At 52.7% G+C, this 15,429-nt stretch overlaps 2 protein-coding genes across 7 annotated transcripts; one reads left to right on the top strand and one right to left on the bottom strand.

Annotated features, from left to right (window-relative positions):
- The first annotated feature begins 190 nt into the window (after window positions 1–190).
- LOC148317903 (inward rectifier potassium channel 2-like) lies at window positions 191–3,129 on the top strand. Its single transcript, XM_088285253.1, has 2 exons — window positions 191–321; window positions 1,870–3,129. Exon 2 carries the CDS (start codon window positions 1,933–1,935, stop codon window positions 3,127–3,129), a length of 1,197 nt encoding a protein of 398 aa, XP_088141379.1. The 5' UTR covers window positions 191–321; window positions 1,870–1,932.
- Window positions 3,130–7,173: 4,044 nt separating this feature from the next.
- On the bottom strand, window positions 7,174–15,013 carry exoc7 (exocyst complex component 7). Of its 6 annotated transcripts, XM_088284723.1 has the most exons (21): window positions 14,788–15,013; window positions 14,603–14,668; window positions 13,825–14,009; window positions 13,646–13,751; window positions 13,034–13,259; window positions 12,613–12,780; window positions 11,932–12,024; window positions 11,229–11,300; window positions 10,568–10,713; window positions 9,831–9,983; window positions 9,672–9,770; window positions 9,454–9,516; window positions 9,322–9,388; window positions 9,013–9,051; window positions 8,807–8,872; window positions 8,614–8,734; window positions 8,430–8,525; window positions 8,270–8,333; window positions 8,148–8,189; window positions 7,950–8,083; window positions 7,174–7,333 (listed from the first exon to the last, which is right to left on the bottom strand). In XM_088284723.1, exons 1-21 carry the CDS (start codon window positions 14,845–14,847, stop codon window positions 7,231–7,233), a joined length of 2,169 nt encoding a protein of 722 aa, XP_088140849.1. In that variant the 5' UTR covers window positions 14,848–15,013; the 3' UTR covers window positions 7,174–7,230. The 6 variants fall into 6 exon arrangements, with proteins under 6 accessions (XP_088140849.1, XP_088140843.1, XP_088140844.1 ...); XM_088284717.1 differs by lacking the exon at window positions 11,229–11,300 and having other exon boundaries at window positions 14,788–15,012; XM_088284718.1 differs by lacking the exon at window positions 11,932–12,024 and having other exon boundaries at window positions 14,788–15,012.
- Between the last annotated feature and the right edge of the window lie 416 nt (window positions 15,014–15,429).

Here is a 15,429-nt window from a genome sequence, read left to right as displayed (position 1 = left end):
AACCAAAGCAGGAGCGCGCGCGAGACGGCGGCGTGGCTCTGGGTAGGAAGGGGGGGCGACTATGCGTTTGGGGTTGGGGGGGGGTCTTTAGGGGGGCGTGCCCAGTCGGTGTCTGGCGTTTAAAGCGCTTCAGACGCGACCCGCGAGATACAGCAAACGCAGCCGCACACGCGCGTGCTCACACCGCATGACACTGCACGGCCGCCCGAACGGATTTTCCCGCCCCGCGCTGAGCAAGAGCAGCCAGCACCGAAGCGGAACCAGAACCCGCTCCAGTGGACCAAGTTTGCCGGCAAACTTTTTCCATCCAACGCCACCACCGTGAGTCCACTCTTGCCTCGCGTGCACACGCGCACCTGTTGTCAACATTTGTGCAGCATCGACACGCACGCGCACACGTGTCGCTGGGCATGCACAAGATGTGGCTACTAGTACACGACTCTTTCGTGCACGAGTTGAAGAAGACTTTTCAAATGATTGTCGTCAACTCACGCCGACTTGAAGTTGACGTGACCTCAAGAACGAGATTTCAATCACGCGTCCACTTTTGTGGAAGTCACACTTTTTATTTGAGGCGACATTTTTGTGACCGCTTTTGACATTTCTGCACACTCGCTGAGACATGGCCGTCCATCCTATGCAAAAATGACGCCCAAACCGCACGAGTTGACATCCGCGTGTGACTCGCACAACTGGTAACGCATTCGATGTTCACTAGGCTCATTGTACGGGGCCGTCGCGATTGAGCGGCCCGTCTACATTCCGACGCTCACCTACAGTCGCGACCTGCGTGTCGTGATCAAAACGACGAGACAAGCGGCCCAAATTATTTTCTTCCGCAGGCTTTCGGATAAGCGACAAAGATTTATTTGATTTGATTTTTTTTTTTTAAGTATCATGTCAACAGCAGAGCTCTCAACTCATGCACAGTTTTGCAGCACTAGTAACATAGTTGTCATTCGACTAGTGAGGACAGCGTCTACTAGTATTTTGGGCGAAAACAAGGACTGAAAGAAAATTGACATTTTATATCTTTGATGTCCAATTGAAGGTCCACGTCCTCGTTCAAAATATGGGACTGAAGTGATTTACTCGTTTTCGTAAATGTCACTTGAAATAAGAGATCAAATAATTTTCCACCGTCGGCTGTTTCGTTTCAGCATTTCTTGAACTTTTTCGATATTCGAGCGCAGTGCGCCTCCGAGTTGGGCCAAAAGGGTTCCAAGTGCAGCACAGTCGCGCACGAGTAAGGTTTCTTGAGCGACTCGTAGACCAAAAGTGGTCTCGACGCTTGAATCGAGCTCGATGGAAGCGCGGCGGAGCGATTGCGATCTGGGCCGCGTCGCCGTGACGACGGCACCTAATGAACAAGTGTTGCGTGACTCCCGGCGGACCGGCGAGCGGCTCTAGACGAAACCTCCGGAGGGTTTGACAGTCAACAAGTCACTCGTCCTCGTCTTCCGCTCACACATTTGGATGACTTGCAGGTCCACTTTACAAGCGGAGGCGTTTCTTACACTGCCCCCCGGTGGCCAAAGTCAACACAGCAAAGCAAACTTCAAGTGAGCATTTCTCGCAAATAAGCTTCAGGTTCACGTCCGGCGTGTACGTTGGTCCCACTCGGGGGCGGGCGGGGTCGTGTTGCGCGATAGGAGAGGAGTTGGCCGAGTGATTTCAAAGCGCTCACGGCAACGGACCAACCGGCGCAGGAGTAGCATCCCCGCTCCTGCCCGTTTCCAAAAAACGGGCAAGCTGGCGCCCGGCAAGAAAAACAAGCGTGGTGTGAAAAACCCCCAAAAACTATTGAGTCCATTTCGCGCCTCCGAAACGGGTGCTGGCGCGTTCCTAATGCCGCGTGTTCCTTCGCAGACGGCGCCTATGCCGGAGCAGTGACTCCCGTTTCCCGGGCGACGCTTCCTGCGGGTCCGCGCCATGGGCCGCCACGGCGGCGGTACGGCGTCCTCCGAGGAGGCCAACGGCTACGGCAAAGTGCGCACGCGTCCGCCGCGGGCCAGCCGCTTCGTGAAGAAGGACGGCCACTGCAACGTCCGCTACGTCAACGTGAGCGAGAAGGGTCAACGCTACCTGGCCGACATCTTCACCACGTGCGTGGACGTGCGCTGGCGTTGGATGCTGCTCATCTTCTGCTCGGCCTTCCTCCTGTCCTGGCTCTTTTTCGCTTGCGTCTTCTGGCTGCTCGCCGTCTCCCACGCCGGCCACAAGTGCATCTCCAACGTCAGCACCTTCACCGACGCCTTCCTCTTCTCGGTGGAGACGCAGACCACCATCGGCTACGGCTACCGCTACGTGACGGACGAGTGCCCGGCCGCCGTCTTCGCCGTGGTCTTCCAGAGCATCGTGGGCTGCGTGGTCGACGCCTTTGTCATCGGCGCCATCATGGCCAAGATGGCCAAACCCAAGAAGAGGAACGAGACGCTGGTGTTCAGCCACAACGCCACGGTGGCCATGCGGGACGACAAGCTGTGCCTGATGTGGCGCGTGGGCAACCTGCGGCGGAGTCACCTGGTGGAGGCGCACGTGCGAGCGCAACTCCTGCGCTCGCGCACCACCGCCGAGGGCGAGTACATCCCGCTGGACCAGACCGACATGGACGTGGGCTTCGACAGCGGCGTGGACCGCATCTTCCTGGTGTCGCCCATCACCGTGGTGCACGTGATCGACGAGGACAGCCCCTTCTACGGCGTGGCCAAGCGGGACCTGCGAGCTTGCGACTTTGAGGTGGTGGTCATCTTGGAGGGCATGGTGGAGGCCACCGCCATGACCACGCAGTGCCGCAGCTCCTACCTGGCCGGCGAGATCCTTTGGGGCCATCGCTTCGAGCCCGTCCTCTTCCAGGAGAACAACTACTACAAAGTGGACTACTCGCGCTTCCACGCCACCTACGAGGTGCCCGGCACGCCGCAGTGCAGCGCCCGCCGACTGGCGCAGAACAAGTACATCACGTCCGGCACGGGCTCCTTCTGCTACGACAACGAGCTGGCGATGGACGGGCGCGACGACACGGATGAGGGCAACGGCGGCAGCGTGGGACCCGACGCCGTCCAAGACGGCGAGCGTGAGCACCACCGGAGCGCCGGCGCGCCGCTCGGGCGCGAGTCGGCCATATGAAGGGGGCGGGCGTGGCGTCAGGTGGGACTGGTGAAGGGGGCGTGTCTAGTGACGGTACAAGCCAGGACGCCATTGGCGAAGCTTTTGTTGCAAAATGTGCTCCTCCTCCTCCTCCTCCTGCGGAGGTTTCTGATCCGTCTGACTTTTCTCTCTCGCTCCTCGGCCACCTCCTTCCCATCCTTGTCCTCCTCTTTCATTCATCTGTTTTCCTCCTCCGTTTTCTTGCCTAAGACTTCTGATCCATGACAATTTGGACGAACAATCCGATCCATGCTTTTGTTTCGTGAAACGGTACACAAAAGTCGGGTTTTTTTTTTTTTGCTCCTCTTCACTCCCACCTCAAGACAACGACGGCACTTTTGAGGTGATTTGCGCAATTTAAAAAAAGTCCCGGCAGGATTTTGCTTTGCAGCTTCTTGGAATTAAAAGACGACGCACGTCCCCGCTGGAGGGAGAAAAACAACAAGAAAAAAAAAAATTTCTCAACTCCAATCAGGAGAAGTCGTCACATGAAAACACTTTTGTACCGCGAATAATAGCAAATGATTATTTTTTATGATGATGCCCATTTTTTTTTTCTTTTTTAATAAAAACTTCAATAATTGTTTGTCATGACTGAGTTGAAGTCTATGCAATCGGGCCACAAACTTGATGCCGTCAAAGTGGCCATTTTGTGGCTGCCTGAGGCACACCTGTGCAATAATGTTGCTGTTGATGTGCCACACGTGTGAGGTGCACATTTGGGAACAAGACTTGGGGGGGGGGGGGAATGGGGCAAAAAGTTTTTGTAGCAGCCAATTTATAAAAAGAAAGAAAATCCTGATTTTTAATCTCATCGGGATGACTTGAAATCTTTTTTTTGGGGGTGACACCGATGCGCTGTTGTAATATTCAATCATTTTTGCGGTCAGCGCGTTGACGAGCGCAAAAACAACGGCGGACCACTTGCTCCTTCTCCACAACCTGACACTTGTCGTCGTCGCGTTGCCGAAAACACAACAACACAGTAGGAAGCGCAAGCTAGCGGCGGGTAACCGCGGCAACGTTGCCGAGGTTCGCTCGAACACAAAGTCGGAGTTTTGCGCTGCGGCCGACCGAACATTTCTCCAGGCCGAAGCAAAATCGACACAACGAGCCTTGTGGTGAGCGTTGTGACGGGATGCTGCGTCATGGCAACGACATCATCATCATCATCATCATCATCATCATCATCATCAAGAGTCTGCTTCGGACTCAGACAATGGCCGGAAGTCTTTGGCTCTGGCTTTCTTGCCTTGTTGTTATCCGGGAGGCCTCTGGAGCAGGTGTCGCGTTGCTGGGCCGCTGGCCCCGCCCCTTCCTGCCACACGCACCCAAACACTTGGGGCGTCTTTCACATGGCAACCAGGCGCTAAAAGCGGACGGAGGGTTCAAAGTGCTTATTGTCGTCGGCCAACACGCCCTTTTTTTCCCCTGGCAGCTGCTCGGACAACTGCGGCGCTCGGGTGGAAAAAGTTCACTCAAGTGCGGGAAAGCCCAGCCAGGATGATGATGATGATGATGTCATCAACATCATCTCAAAGCTCTTTCCCATTGGTTAGACACGACTCAGAGTTTTCTTTTCTTTTCTCAAACAACAAATCAAAGAATTGCATTCTTGAAAGATTGCCACAACAATCTCCGACAATTCCCATGAAGGTTTCTCATTTCAAAAAAGAAAAATCAACTTATTAAAAAACTAAAAAGAATCCTAGCTTCTTGTATTACTTTGACGTTTTTTTATTCTTGCTGTTGTAAGATGGGGCCTTTTTTTTCGTTCAAAGTTGCAGCTTCTGGTCCCGAATTACACAAATTGGATCAGATTGCTGAAAGACGCACGCGTGTGCGTGCGCTGGTGTTAACTGGCATCGTCAATGCGCGTGGGCGAGATTTCTACGGGATTTATTTGCGGTAGCGAGGAAACACAAAGCAGTTGAGCGCCTCCCATCACACTTGAATATTTTCCACCTTTGACAGCTGCGATCTAAATTTAAGCCAGCGGCAGGAACAAGATTTGGACATCCTGCCGTCCGCTTCCTGTCACAGTGACCTCCGCGGGTGGAAAACAAGGCGGACGTGGAGGTCACAGGAACGGCGGGAAGCTCCCGACACCTGCCGTCTTCACGTTCCGACGCCGGACGGGAGCTCACTTCCTGCCGCTTCCACGTCCACACAAAAAGTCGACAAACCGTGCGAAAGCACTCAAACTTGCCACTGTGATCAAGTGTGTTTGAAGGTCATGATTTAGCTCTCGATAGTTGTGAAACGTCAGAGTTAATCTGAGCTGCAGGTTCCGTTGGGCCAAACATCCACTTCCTGTTTCTCACATCTACTTCCTGTGTGTGCGCGCCACCAAATCTTCCCCCCTCCAGATTACAATTAGCAACGATGCTTTAGTTTGAACACGCTGACCCAAAACTAATGACGACGTTCTCAGTTGCTCGGCTGACGTTAATAATGGCACCGTTTCGATACGGAGGCAGGTGGCCTCAACGCAAGCGGCGCTGATGGGCTATTTGCAGAACAACAAAACTAAGCACGCCCACGCCGTGTGGTTTCCAAGCAGATCTTCACTATATATATGTGTGACCATTCACATCGCTGTGGCTCCAACACGCCACAAACACTCAGGTGGATTTTAGATGAGTCTCTTTAATTTAAATCTGCAACCCGCTCGTGAGAGTCACTCTGCAATCCTAGTAGTGCTGCCTGACGCCATACACAAATCAAATCTTACTCTATAAAATAAAATGAAATAAAGTCCTTTTTATAGGTGTGATTAACTAGAACATACAATTATAAACAACCTTCCCGGGAATACAATTCTACAACTATTTACAGTAAGAAAAGGAACACATTTGTCGTGTTCATGTTTGACGATGATGAAGCACGCCCGAGGTTGCGGCTAAAGAACATTTATTCACGCAGGTCGAAAGCCATCAAAAATAACAAGAGTTCTTCTTCGAATGAATTCACACAGTGCTCAACTAACAGCAGCGACGACCAGTGGTAACACGAAATCATTACAACATTCACTCGCATTCACTGAATGTCCCTGAACGTGTCCCACGTAGCAGAACGTGAACACGTCATATCGTAAATGGCGACAGCGCTAAACTGCGGGCTCGCACAAGTACGTACAAATAAAAGCGAAACACGACATTAAAAACAAGCTACAATAAAACACAAAGAGAAGAAGCACATTACCGGCAACACAATGTGGCAAGAGCGAGAGTGAAGTCGCAACCAGCTTGTGATCGTCTGTACAACCACGTGTATTTACAAATCAATTCAACAGAAGTCGATAAAACATCACTTTTCAATCCAGGAAACGAAATGGGCCCATAACAATTAACGGAACTCAGTGAGCGCACCACAGCAGCAGAAAAGAACCAAATCATAATATAATGAGCATTTGTCGGGCTATCAATGAGATGCGACTCACCACTCGGCAATTCTCCAAGCTCGGACGGACGCCACGCGGGATGCAGATGGGTCACTTCCGCCATATGATGGAGGAGCGCCGAAAACTCCGGTGGAGGGGAGACCATTTCAAGATTTAAAAAAGAGCCTTGTGCTAATAATAAGTCGATTGTGCTTCCACGCGTGAAGGTCGACTCGCGTTGTCACCCCCAAACACGCATGGGCGTGCTCTCGGTCCTTTTCGCCGGTGGCACGTTTCACCGCTTCGCTACTCACTTAAACATGGGTCATCTTTGAGTGACGTGCCAAGCACGAATTTACATGAATGGCGCCAAGAGTTGGCGCCACTGGCGGCCATCTTGTGTTGCCACGCGCGAAGCATCGAGCTTGAATACATTGACTACTTTGGTGCGTTTTCTCTTTATTTTCGGTCACCACCCCGAAAATAACACAGTTCCATACATTGCTTGCGCCCAGTCCAAGTCCAAATTGTCAGTTCCAAAGCTAAGCAGCAGCTCCAAAGTCATAGAGACGATGGCTGACCAAATGTTTTTTTTCTTTTTTTAAAGGCCACTAAAAAAAAGTCATCAGAAGGACGTAAGAGACATTTTGACAATTGTTTCATTTATTGAACACACTCAAACCGATGCGTTGGTGTGTTCAAGCGGACGTGTCGAAGAGCCTGTCGATCATGTCCTCCACCTCCTCCGCACGGTACTTGTGGTACTTCTCCGGGTTCTTGGTGAACGGCAGGTTGACGCATCTGCGAGCCAAAAAGTCATAAAAGAGAGCAGGCAGTCTTTTCTTTATTTGCCCTCATTTCATAAACCTTGATATGAATTTATGCAGTGGGATCAATCATTTTTCTTCGATGACTGCAAAAGTGCGTCTTGACGAGGTGGCGCCGGCCGGCCTGCAACCGATAGGTCACTATGGAGTGACCGTTCCCCAGCAAGATGGCGCATCGGCCCCCCCTCTTGGTCAAATCAAACGTGACCAGAGCGGACCGTTGGACGCCAGTCTCCAATGACATTACGGATGTTGACCACAAGTTGTTTTTTCTACTTTTGGTACTCGACGCGTTTCCACAGTTGACCTCACCTCATTTGCATACTCGCTCAAGGACACTTGGACACGGTCACAATGGGACGATTCAGAACATCCAGGCAACCTACCGTGCATGTTTTTGGAACGCGGGAAGAACCCGGAGAAAAGCCACGCAGGCACAAGGAGAACATGCAAACTCCACTCCGGAGCCGGAGCCGGAATCGGAATCAGAATCGAACCCTGCGCCTCTGCGCCGTGAGGCGGACGTGCTAACCGGTCGCCCGCCATGCCACGTGTATTTTATTTGACTTTTTTAACGCGTGTGCGCGTACCTGTGCAGGAAGCCAGTGTAGGCATGCGTGACGGCTCTCTTCTGAGCCAATCGGATGAAATCTCGTTGCTCCTTGTCAGGAACGGCCCAACCCTTCTGGATCTTGCACAACTCCTCCAGGCCCTCGTTGAAGCCCTAACACACGTGCACGCCACATCACGCACGCGCACACCCACACCCGTCCGCTCGCCGTGCTGACCTTGAACTTGTCTTTGATGACCTGCCGTTCTTTGTCTTTGAGCTGAAAGAAGACAGCGTGGGTTGCCATGGCGATGCAACATCGGCAATATCGGCTTCAAGGGCGACGGTGCGCTCGCTCACCTTGGCGCCGGGGTGGAAGGTGGGAAGGTTCCGCTCGGTCAGGTGCTCCGTCACTTTCAGCCAACTGAGAAGAGCAGAAGGGTTAGGAGACACGGAGGAGGAGGAGAAGAAAAGAACGAGAAGACGAGATGACGAGGAAGATGATGACGAAGACGAGCACCTGCGTTGGTAAACGTGGATCTGTTGCTCGATGAGTTCTCGGTATGAACTCTCGGCCCGTTTCTGAGTCACCGTCACCAACTGGATCAGCTCCGACCTACGCACGCACACGCGCCCTCGTGAACACATGCGCACCCGCCTCCGCCCCAAAATCAGTCACGTGACGTGCACGCGTGCGCTCTGACTTCTCGAGAGACTTGAGGATGTAGTTGTAGTTGTTGTGAAGGAAGATGGCGCTCAGAGCCGAATCCTCGTACACTTTGGACTTGCTGAGCAGGTTCAGCTGAAGGTTCCCCAGGACTTTGCCTAACACACAAAACGTGCTCGTCAGGTTGCGCGCGTGCGTGCGTGCGCACGTACGTATGTGCGCGTACGTACAGATGTATGTGCTGAGGAGGCGCTTGTTGAAGTCCGACGTGTAGCTGCTGGACGACGACGTGGACTCTAGGAAGCGCGCACACACACACACACACACACACACACACAGCATTAGTGTTACGGTTGCCATGGGAACAACACGCCCCTAATTTTCCAGGATCCATGTTGCTGCAGAACCACAAAAGGCCTCTGCTGGGCGTGCTTACCTCGGGGGTCTAAAGGGATATTGTAAGTGTCCCCCAGCACTAAAAAGGGAAGCATTCAACCCGACAGACAAGAAGAAGAAGAAGAAGTTAGTGTACAGGAAGTAGAAACGTCAGTCGGGGGTTGTCATAGCAGGAAAAGGCATGTGGCAAGCAGGAAGTGGAAAGAGATGACACGTGGTGGGTTTGTGGACGGACGCGAGGACGAGACGTGTTGAAGCGCGCGCGTTCATGCAGCAGCAAGGAGGGAGCCGAGATGGACGCCGAGATGGACGCCGATGTGGACGCCGAGGTGCCCACGTGCCGGCGTACCTTGTGAGGCCAACATGGCTCCGGCAGTCTCGTGGAAGTCCAGCAGCTGCTGCAGGAACAAGATGGCCTGCAGGGGGAGCCGCAGAGTCAGACAGGAAGCTTTGACGGCGGCGGCTCAAACGTTTGCCTTACGTTGCTGGTCAGCTCGTGCACCGTGCCGTCCTTGGGCATGTTGTACTCCTTGTCGGGATCGTTCTGAGGACACGCCGAGACAAGACAGTGAAGTGCGGGACGAGACCAAGCAGGAACGAGAGGAGGAAGGATTGAAGACGGAAATGCGGAAAAAGAAGCGCGAGGGCGGGGGCAGCGGAATCATGAAGAAGAAGCGGCGAGGAACGACGCCTTCGTGCCTTGATGCTGTCGGCGAACTCCTCGAGCGCTTTGGCGCCGATGCTCTCCATGGACGTGATGAGCGCCGGCAGCTTGTTCTTGGTGCTCGCCGCCGTCCCCTCCGCAAACAAAAGAGCGAGAGTGAGCGAGCCCGACCGCGAGCGAGCCGACGCGCCTACCTGCAGCGTGGCGTCAAAGTCGGCCTTGTTGATCTTCAGGTGCCGGAGGACGGGGAAGATGGCGAGCACGGCCGAGTAGTCGTGGCGAAGGATGGCGCGGCGGGCGGCGCCCACGATGTTGTCGCCCTCCAGCATCACGTTGTCCAGCGCCTCCTGCCCGACGCCGCCACACACACGCTTTGCATCAACAAGTCCCATCCTACCATTCGCTCCTCCAGACTTTTCAACCCACCAAACGGATTCCGGGCGAGTACGCCCGCTCATTTTTTTGGTACGACCAAAGCAAACGTGTCTGCTGGACGCGTTTGTTGGCTTCAACAAGCCCCCCAAGACGTCTTCCGCACTTGTGGCTTTTTGCCACTTGAGCTTTTTTTTCTTGCCTGTCAGTCCCCCGCCCTCCGGCCGCCATCTCGGGACCGCGCGGCACCCTCAAAATAAGAGCCGCCGCTTTCTTGCGGCTTTTATTTTGAAGGGCCGACTTTTGACACAATGCGACTTCGGGAGGCTTGTCCAGGAAAGCTCATCTCGCCGTCGGCCGAAGCCGAGCGGCGTCCGTTTGAGCAGCAATTGAAAGTGAGATCATGGCTCCCCTTCCTCGCCAAATGTTCCGCTTCGCCAATCATTTGCATCCATTTGGCAAAAAGGAGCAAATGTATTTTGGTTGCTTTTTCGGATTTGGTTTCTCAGGGAGTTGCGCGCATCGAGCGGGACTTTGCGCACGGCGGCGGCGGCGGCACCTGAATGAGCGAGTCGAAGGTTTTCTTCTGGTGGTGCTCGGGGATGACCTCGCTGAGGAGGACGTACTCGCTCTGCGCCAGCTTGACGAAGGCGCTGATGCAGTGGACGTAGGCGTCCATTTCCGCGTCCAGCCCGTCGTCTTTGCCTGGCGAGCGCACGGAAACAGTTTAGGTTGCGCACGTGCACGTGCACGCGCCTGCGACAAGCGACCGCTCACTCCCAATGGACGCTTTTTTCTCTCATCACTGATTCTTTTCCTTTTTTTGTATTCATTTTAGCCATTCGATTACCAACGGAGTGATTTATTGTAATGAAGAGAAAAAATAAATATTGACGAGCTTGCACATGCATTGGATCACGTTTGCTTTGCGTTGATAGATCCAATATTACTCATATTAAAAACGCTCAGCACCAAAAAGCTGAACAGTCTTTCACAGTTGTCTTTTTTTTACTTTGCCTTCTTCATGAAAAACTTTTTACTTTGGAGCCACTTTTACTTGGAATGTTTTTTGTCATTTGTGCACGACCTCGCCCTTTTTTTTTTCATCTCAAGTCAAACGGGAAAGTGTTCCTGGAGCCCCAAAGTCTGCTGCCAAAGTCAGTCTTCTAGAGAAGGCGGGGCATGCTGGGTGTGGTTCAGGTTGGGGGGGGGTCACTCACCTGGGGGGCCGCCGTGCTTGTCGGCCAGAGCCTCAGAGATGAGTCTGGCCCGTGGGTCGTGATCGGAACCTGCTGAGACGGACCTCGTCAGACTGCGCCGCCGTGACAAGGTCCGGGGAATGGAACGCGACGACAAAACTAAACTCAACACCGACCCGCCACCGAGCACCCCCCGGGTGGATGTGAACGAGCGTCACAACAGCAACTAGAACCACTTTCACCTCCACTTAGCGCAAAAGGGAACGTCGCACGCTCAGCGTAGACACGGAAGGAAGCGACGAGGAGGAAGGGGGGGGGGCGTTCAGATGAGGGGAGGATGAAAAGGGGGCGGGAAGATGAGTGAAAACGGAAAAAGGAAGAAAAGGAGGTGAGAAGGAGAACGAGAAGATGAAAAGGAGGAGAAAGAATCAGCGGTCAAAAAAGGAGGCGGAAGAGGTGGGAAAGAAAGGAGGTGAAGAAAGGCCGGCGTTTCATCTCTGACCGACAACATCGTGTCAGAAGTCAGCAGACTAGAGTCCGCTTTCACTGGAGAAGGGGAAAGGGGCTCGTCCCGTCCCGGGTCTCGGGTCTCGGGTCTCGGGTCTCAGGTCAGCCGCCTGCGTCAACGCTGTTGTGAGGCGTCACTCAACGCCATTAAAGCACAAGAAGCCGAAAAAAAGAGCGGAAGAAGACGACGTGACGTGAGGTGACGTGCGCCGGTTACCTTCCAGAGGTGCCAGGTTGGACCCGCCCTTTTTGCCATCCAGCCCATGCTGTGAGTACTGTTTCAGAAGGTTCTGAGCCTTGCGAATGGTCCCTGAGACCCCAAAAGGAGCAGGAGCAGGAGGAGGAGCAAGGTCAGGAGGGTCCCGACAGCCAGAAGGAAGAAGAGCAAGTAGAGAAAGCACAGCCGCGCGGTGAGAGATCGACAAGAGCGCATGCCGGCGCCGCACCAAGACACAAGCGCAACACCAGCACACCCTCATCACAACACCTGGCAACCAGCATAGCCAGAAAAACTATTTCAAACAGATGCCCCCGCCATATTGGATGTGGCAACGTGCACGTCGTGCAGCCGTGAATGCTGCAACGAGTCACGTTACAAAGTTCTACTCGTTAAGCTTGAGTGCTTGACGGGTCGCACTACTGGCATGCAGTTGCGCTCATCAACATCCAAACATTTAAGTCAATAGCGAAATCAAATTGAATCATGAAGACTCAAAATCAAATCGGGAGGTTCAAGCCAGCCCGAGTTTTGCCTCACTAGTAACATGTAGTTGCTACTAGTGCACCGCAGTTGTTCTAGGAGTGAGGGCAAAGAGCGCATGAGCAATTGGTACAACAGCCTGTCACTGCCACATCCAACATGGCCGACGTGTGGTGGCGAGAGGAAGCGGCGTCTTACCGGGCCTCTTGGGAACCTTCTTGGTGGGCGTGTCTTTGCGCTTGGCCTGGACGGCGGGCGAGTAGAGGACGGCCGAGGACGCGCTGTTCTTGCGCAAGTGCTCCTTCAGGCCTTTGATGGAGCGGTCCAGCTGGCTCGAGCGGATCTGGAAGTACACCGTCATGAAATCTGCCACACAACAACAACAAAAAGCAAAACGGCAGTCAGAAGAAGCAAAAACGCAAAAAGCGGGCAAAAGAAAAATCAGAAAACACTTTAAGTCAACGTTACAAAGACATTTCAAATCAGTCCTTCTGCCCACTTCTCGGTTTCATTTCTGAGCGCAAATGTCAAATATGAAGAGAAAAAAAAGAGATAAATCAGTCAAATCAGGCCAGGCCAGGCCAGGCCAGGTGTGAGATTTGGAGCAAGCAAGGCTGACCTTGATTGCGTCCGTATTGGACGAGCCAGCCGCCGATGCAGATGATGTCGTGGAGGACGGCTTGGGGCAGATGCTCCAGCACCACGTCCTCTTGGACGTCCAGCTCGTCGTCGGCGGCGCCGATGGCGTCCAGGATGAGCACGGGCGGCACCGGCTTGCTGTAGCGGGTCAGCAGGCTGCGGAACTCCGCCTCCAGGAGCTCCTTGCCCTTCTCGAAAAGTCCTTTCTGCAGCCACATGTCACTTGGAAGCTTCAGCAACATTCCTGCGCCGTCAAAACGGCCTTCAAAGAGAAACTCTCATTTTGAAATAGCGGTTGCAAACGTCACCAAATTCAGTGCGACCGGTCGTGAATAAGCAAATCGGCAAAGTGGCAGCCCCTAAAACCAAAGTCCTCAACTCACATTGACAGCCAAGCGATTCGTTTGTCGACGCGAAGCTCAAAATTTGGACCGTCAACGGCCAACGGTGACTCGATCGAATCGTCACCAAACACGTTAAGTGGCCGCTTCTCTCGTTTGGCAGCCATGTTGTTCGCCGAAGCGACGCACTCCAAAGGAAAGCGTTCCCGAGCCATCAAGTGGAATTCAAAGACAAAAGCGGGCGTACGTACCACCGTGTTGAGTTCGGGGCTGTCAGGATTGTTGTCCTGAAAGTACTCCACGGCCTTCTGGATCTTGGCGATGCACGCCAGATACTCATCCAGACGCCCCGTCGGCCTGCAACACGAATGTTGAAGCGTCAGCACCGGCGGCGACCTCCGGCCCCTTCCCATGAGGCCCCCCCCCTCACCCTTCCCTGATGATGCGGTCCGTGTCCTTGGCCACGTGGTAGTAGCTGATGACGTGGTCCATGCAGGACAGCGTCTTGTCCACGTTGTCCTGCAGACGCTGCAGGTTCTCCGTCTGCTTGTGCACGGGAATGATGGAGTTCTCCAGCTGCATCAGACGGCTCTCAAACGACGACAAAATGGACACCTGACGAAAGCGCACACGCACTTAACACCACAATGACTCGCCACGTGGCTCGGGTCGAGCGTCAGTAACTTTTCCCCGCGCCGTGCACCATTTCCTCCATGAACAGCATCACGTTCTCCCGCGACGCCGACACGTCTTGTACAAACTATTGCGACTCATATTCGCTTCAGATCTTAAATATGCAAACTCCGTTGAAGAGTCACGTAGCCAAACGTGTCCAACTTTCAACATGTTGGGATTTCTCTCCTTCCTAATCGGTGACAAGCCAAAATGCAATGTAACACCGCCACCGACTTGTTAGTCATTACAGTGGTTGAAAAAGTAAAAAGAATTTCATGCTTGGGAGAGACCCACGTCATCTGCTCCCCATTGAATAACTTGTGATTGTGGCAAGAAAAGTTTCCTTTTCATTTGACAAATAAAAACGTCCAAGGCTGAAAAAAGAGGAACCTTGAACCTCACAACTATGCAGAAGCAGAGTCCATATTCCGCAATATCAAATTTCCCCATTGTGGGACCAATAAATGACATCTTTATCTTTATACCTCCTTTGAAAGGCACTGGGGCAGTGTGTGTGTGTGTGTGTGTCTGACCATTCCATTGGTCAGCTGATCACTCTTCTCCAGGTTCTCGCGTATGAATGACAGAGTCTCTTGTTCCTGTACAAGACACAAGTGGTCACGTGACTGCCGCTGAAATGCAAACAAAGCAAAACACACGAACAGCGAAGGCGTCTAATTGAATTTGGACGTGCTACCAAAAGCAAAACTGATGTGACCTGCTTGAGCTTCTCCTCGATTTCTCTCTTCCTGGCTGACGCGTCCTCGGTGGGTATCATGTTGGCAACCAAGGACAAAGCGACGGAAAAGCAACACACTAGTCCACTCGGATGACTAAAATATTTACGTTGGGGCCCGAAATTGCGTCGTAACAGGACGGGCAGCTCAAGCTAGCTAAAGCTTCTGACGGTTCCGGTTCCGCCTTCAAAGTAAAACAACACTTCCGACTTGATCTGGAACGTAAAGTAGACCATTGAACCGTTTGTGTCAAGCAATTGCCGAGTTTCCGTTACAAGTGGAATATATTGTTGACACAATTCATTATGAGTGATCCGGCTGTTTTAATCGCTTATTGTGGAGTGTTATTTTCGGAATGGACTTTATTTTGAAAACGCAATCTTTTTCTCCCAGCAGGAAGCATTTCGCGTTCCCCACATTTTGTTTTGTTTAAAATTATTTTTAGTAACGTGGTTTAGTGAAAAAACGGGAGCGAAAGTGACTAAATTACGACGCTTTTTAACCCAAATACGCTTGCGTAATCTAAATTCATTTTTTAGTTGACAGTTGTGGACCACACAATATCCAATTCCTCCACATGGTGTCGCTACTGCTTTGCGTTATCGTTGGATAAAAAGTTCAGT

This window comes from Idiotropiscis lumnitzeri, chromosome 20 (genome assembly GCF_059441095.1).
Source record: "Idiotropiscis lumnitzeri isolate Australia: NSW breed Sydney's pygmy pipehorse chromosome 20, RoL_Ilum_1.0, whole genome shotgun sequence".
In the NCBI taxonomy this organism is placed as follows: domain Eukaryota; kingdom Metazoa; phylum Chordata; class Actinopteri; order Syngnathiformes; family Syngnathidae; genus Idiotropiscis; species Idiotropiscis lumnitzeri.
This window is presented reverse-complemented; position numbering and strand designations above follow the sequence as displayed.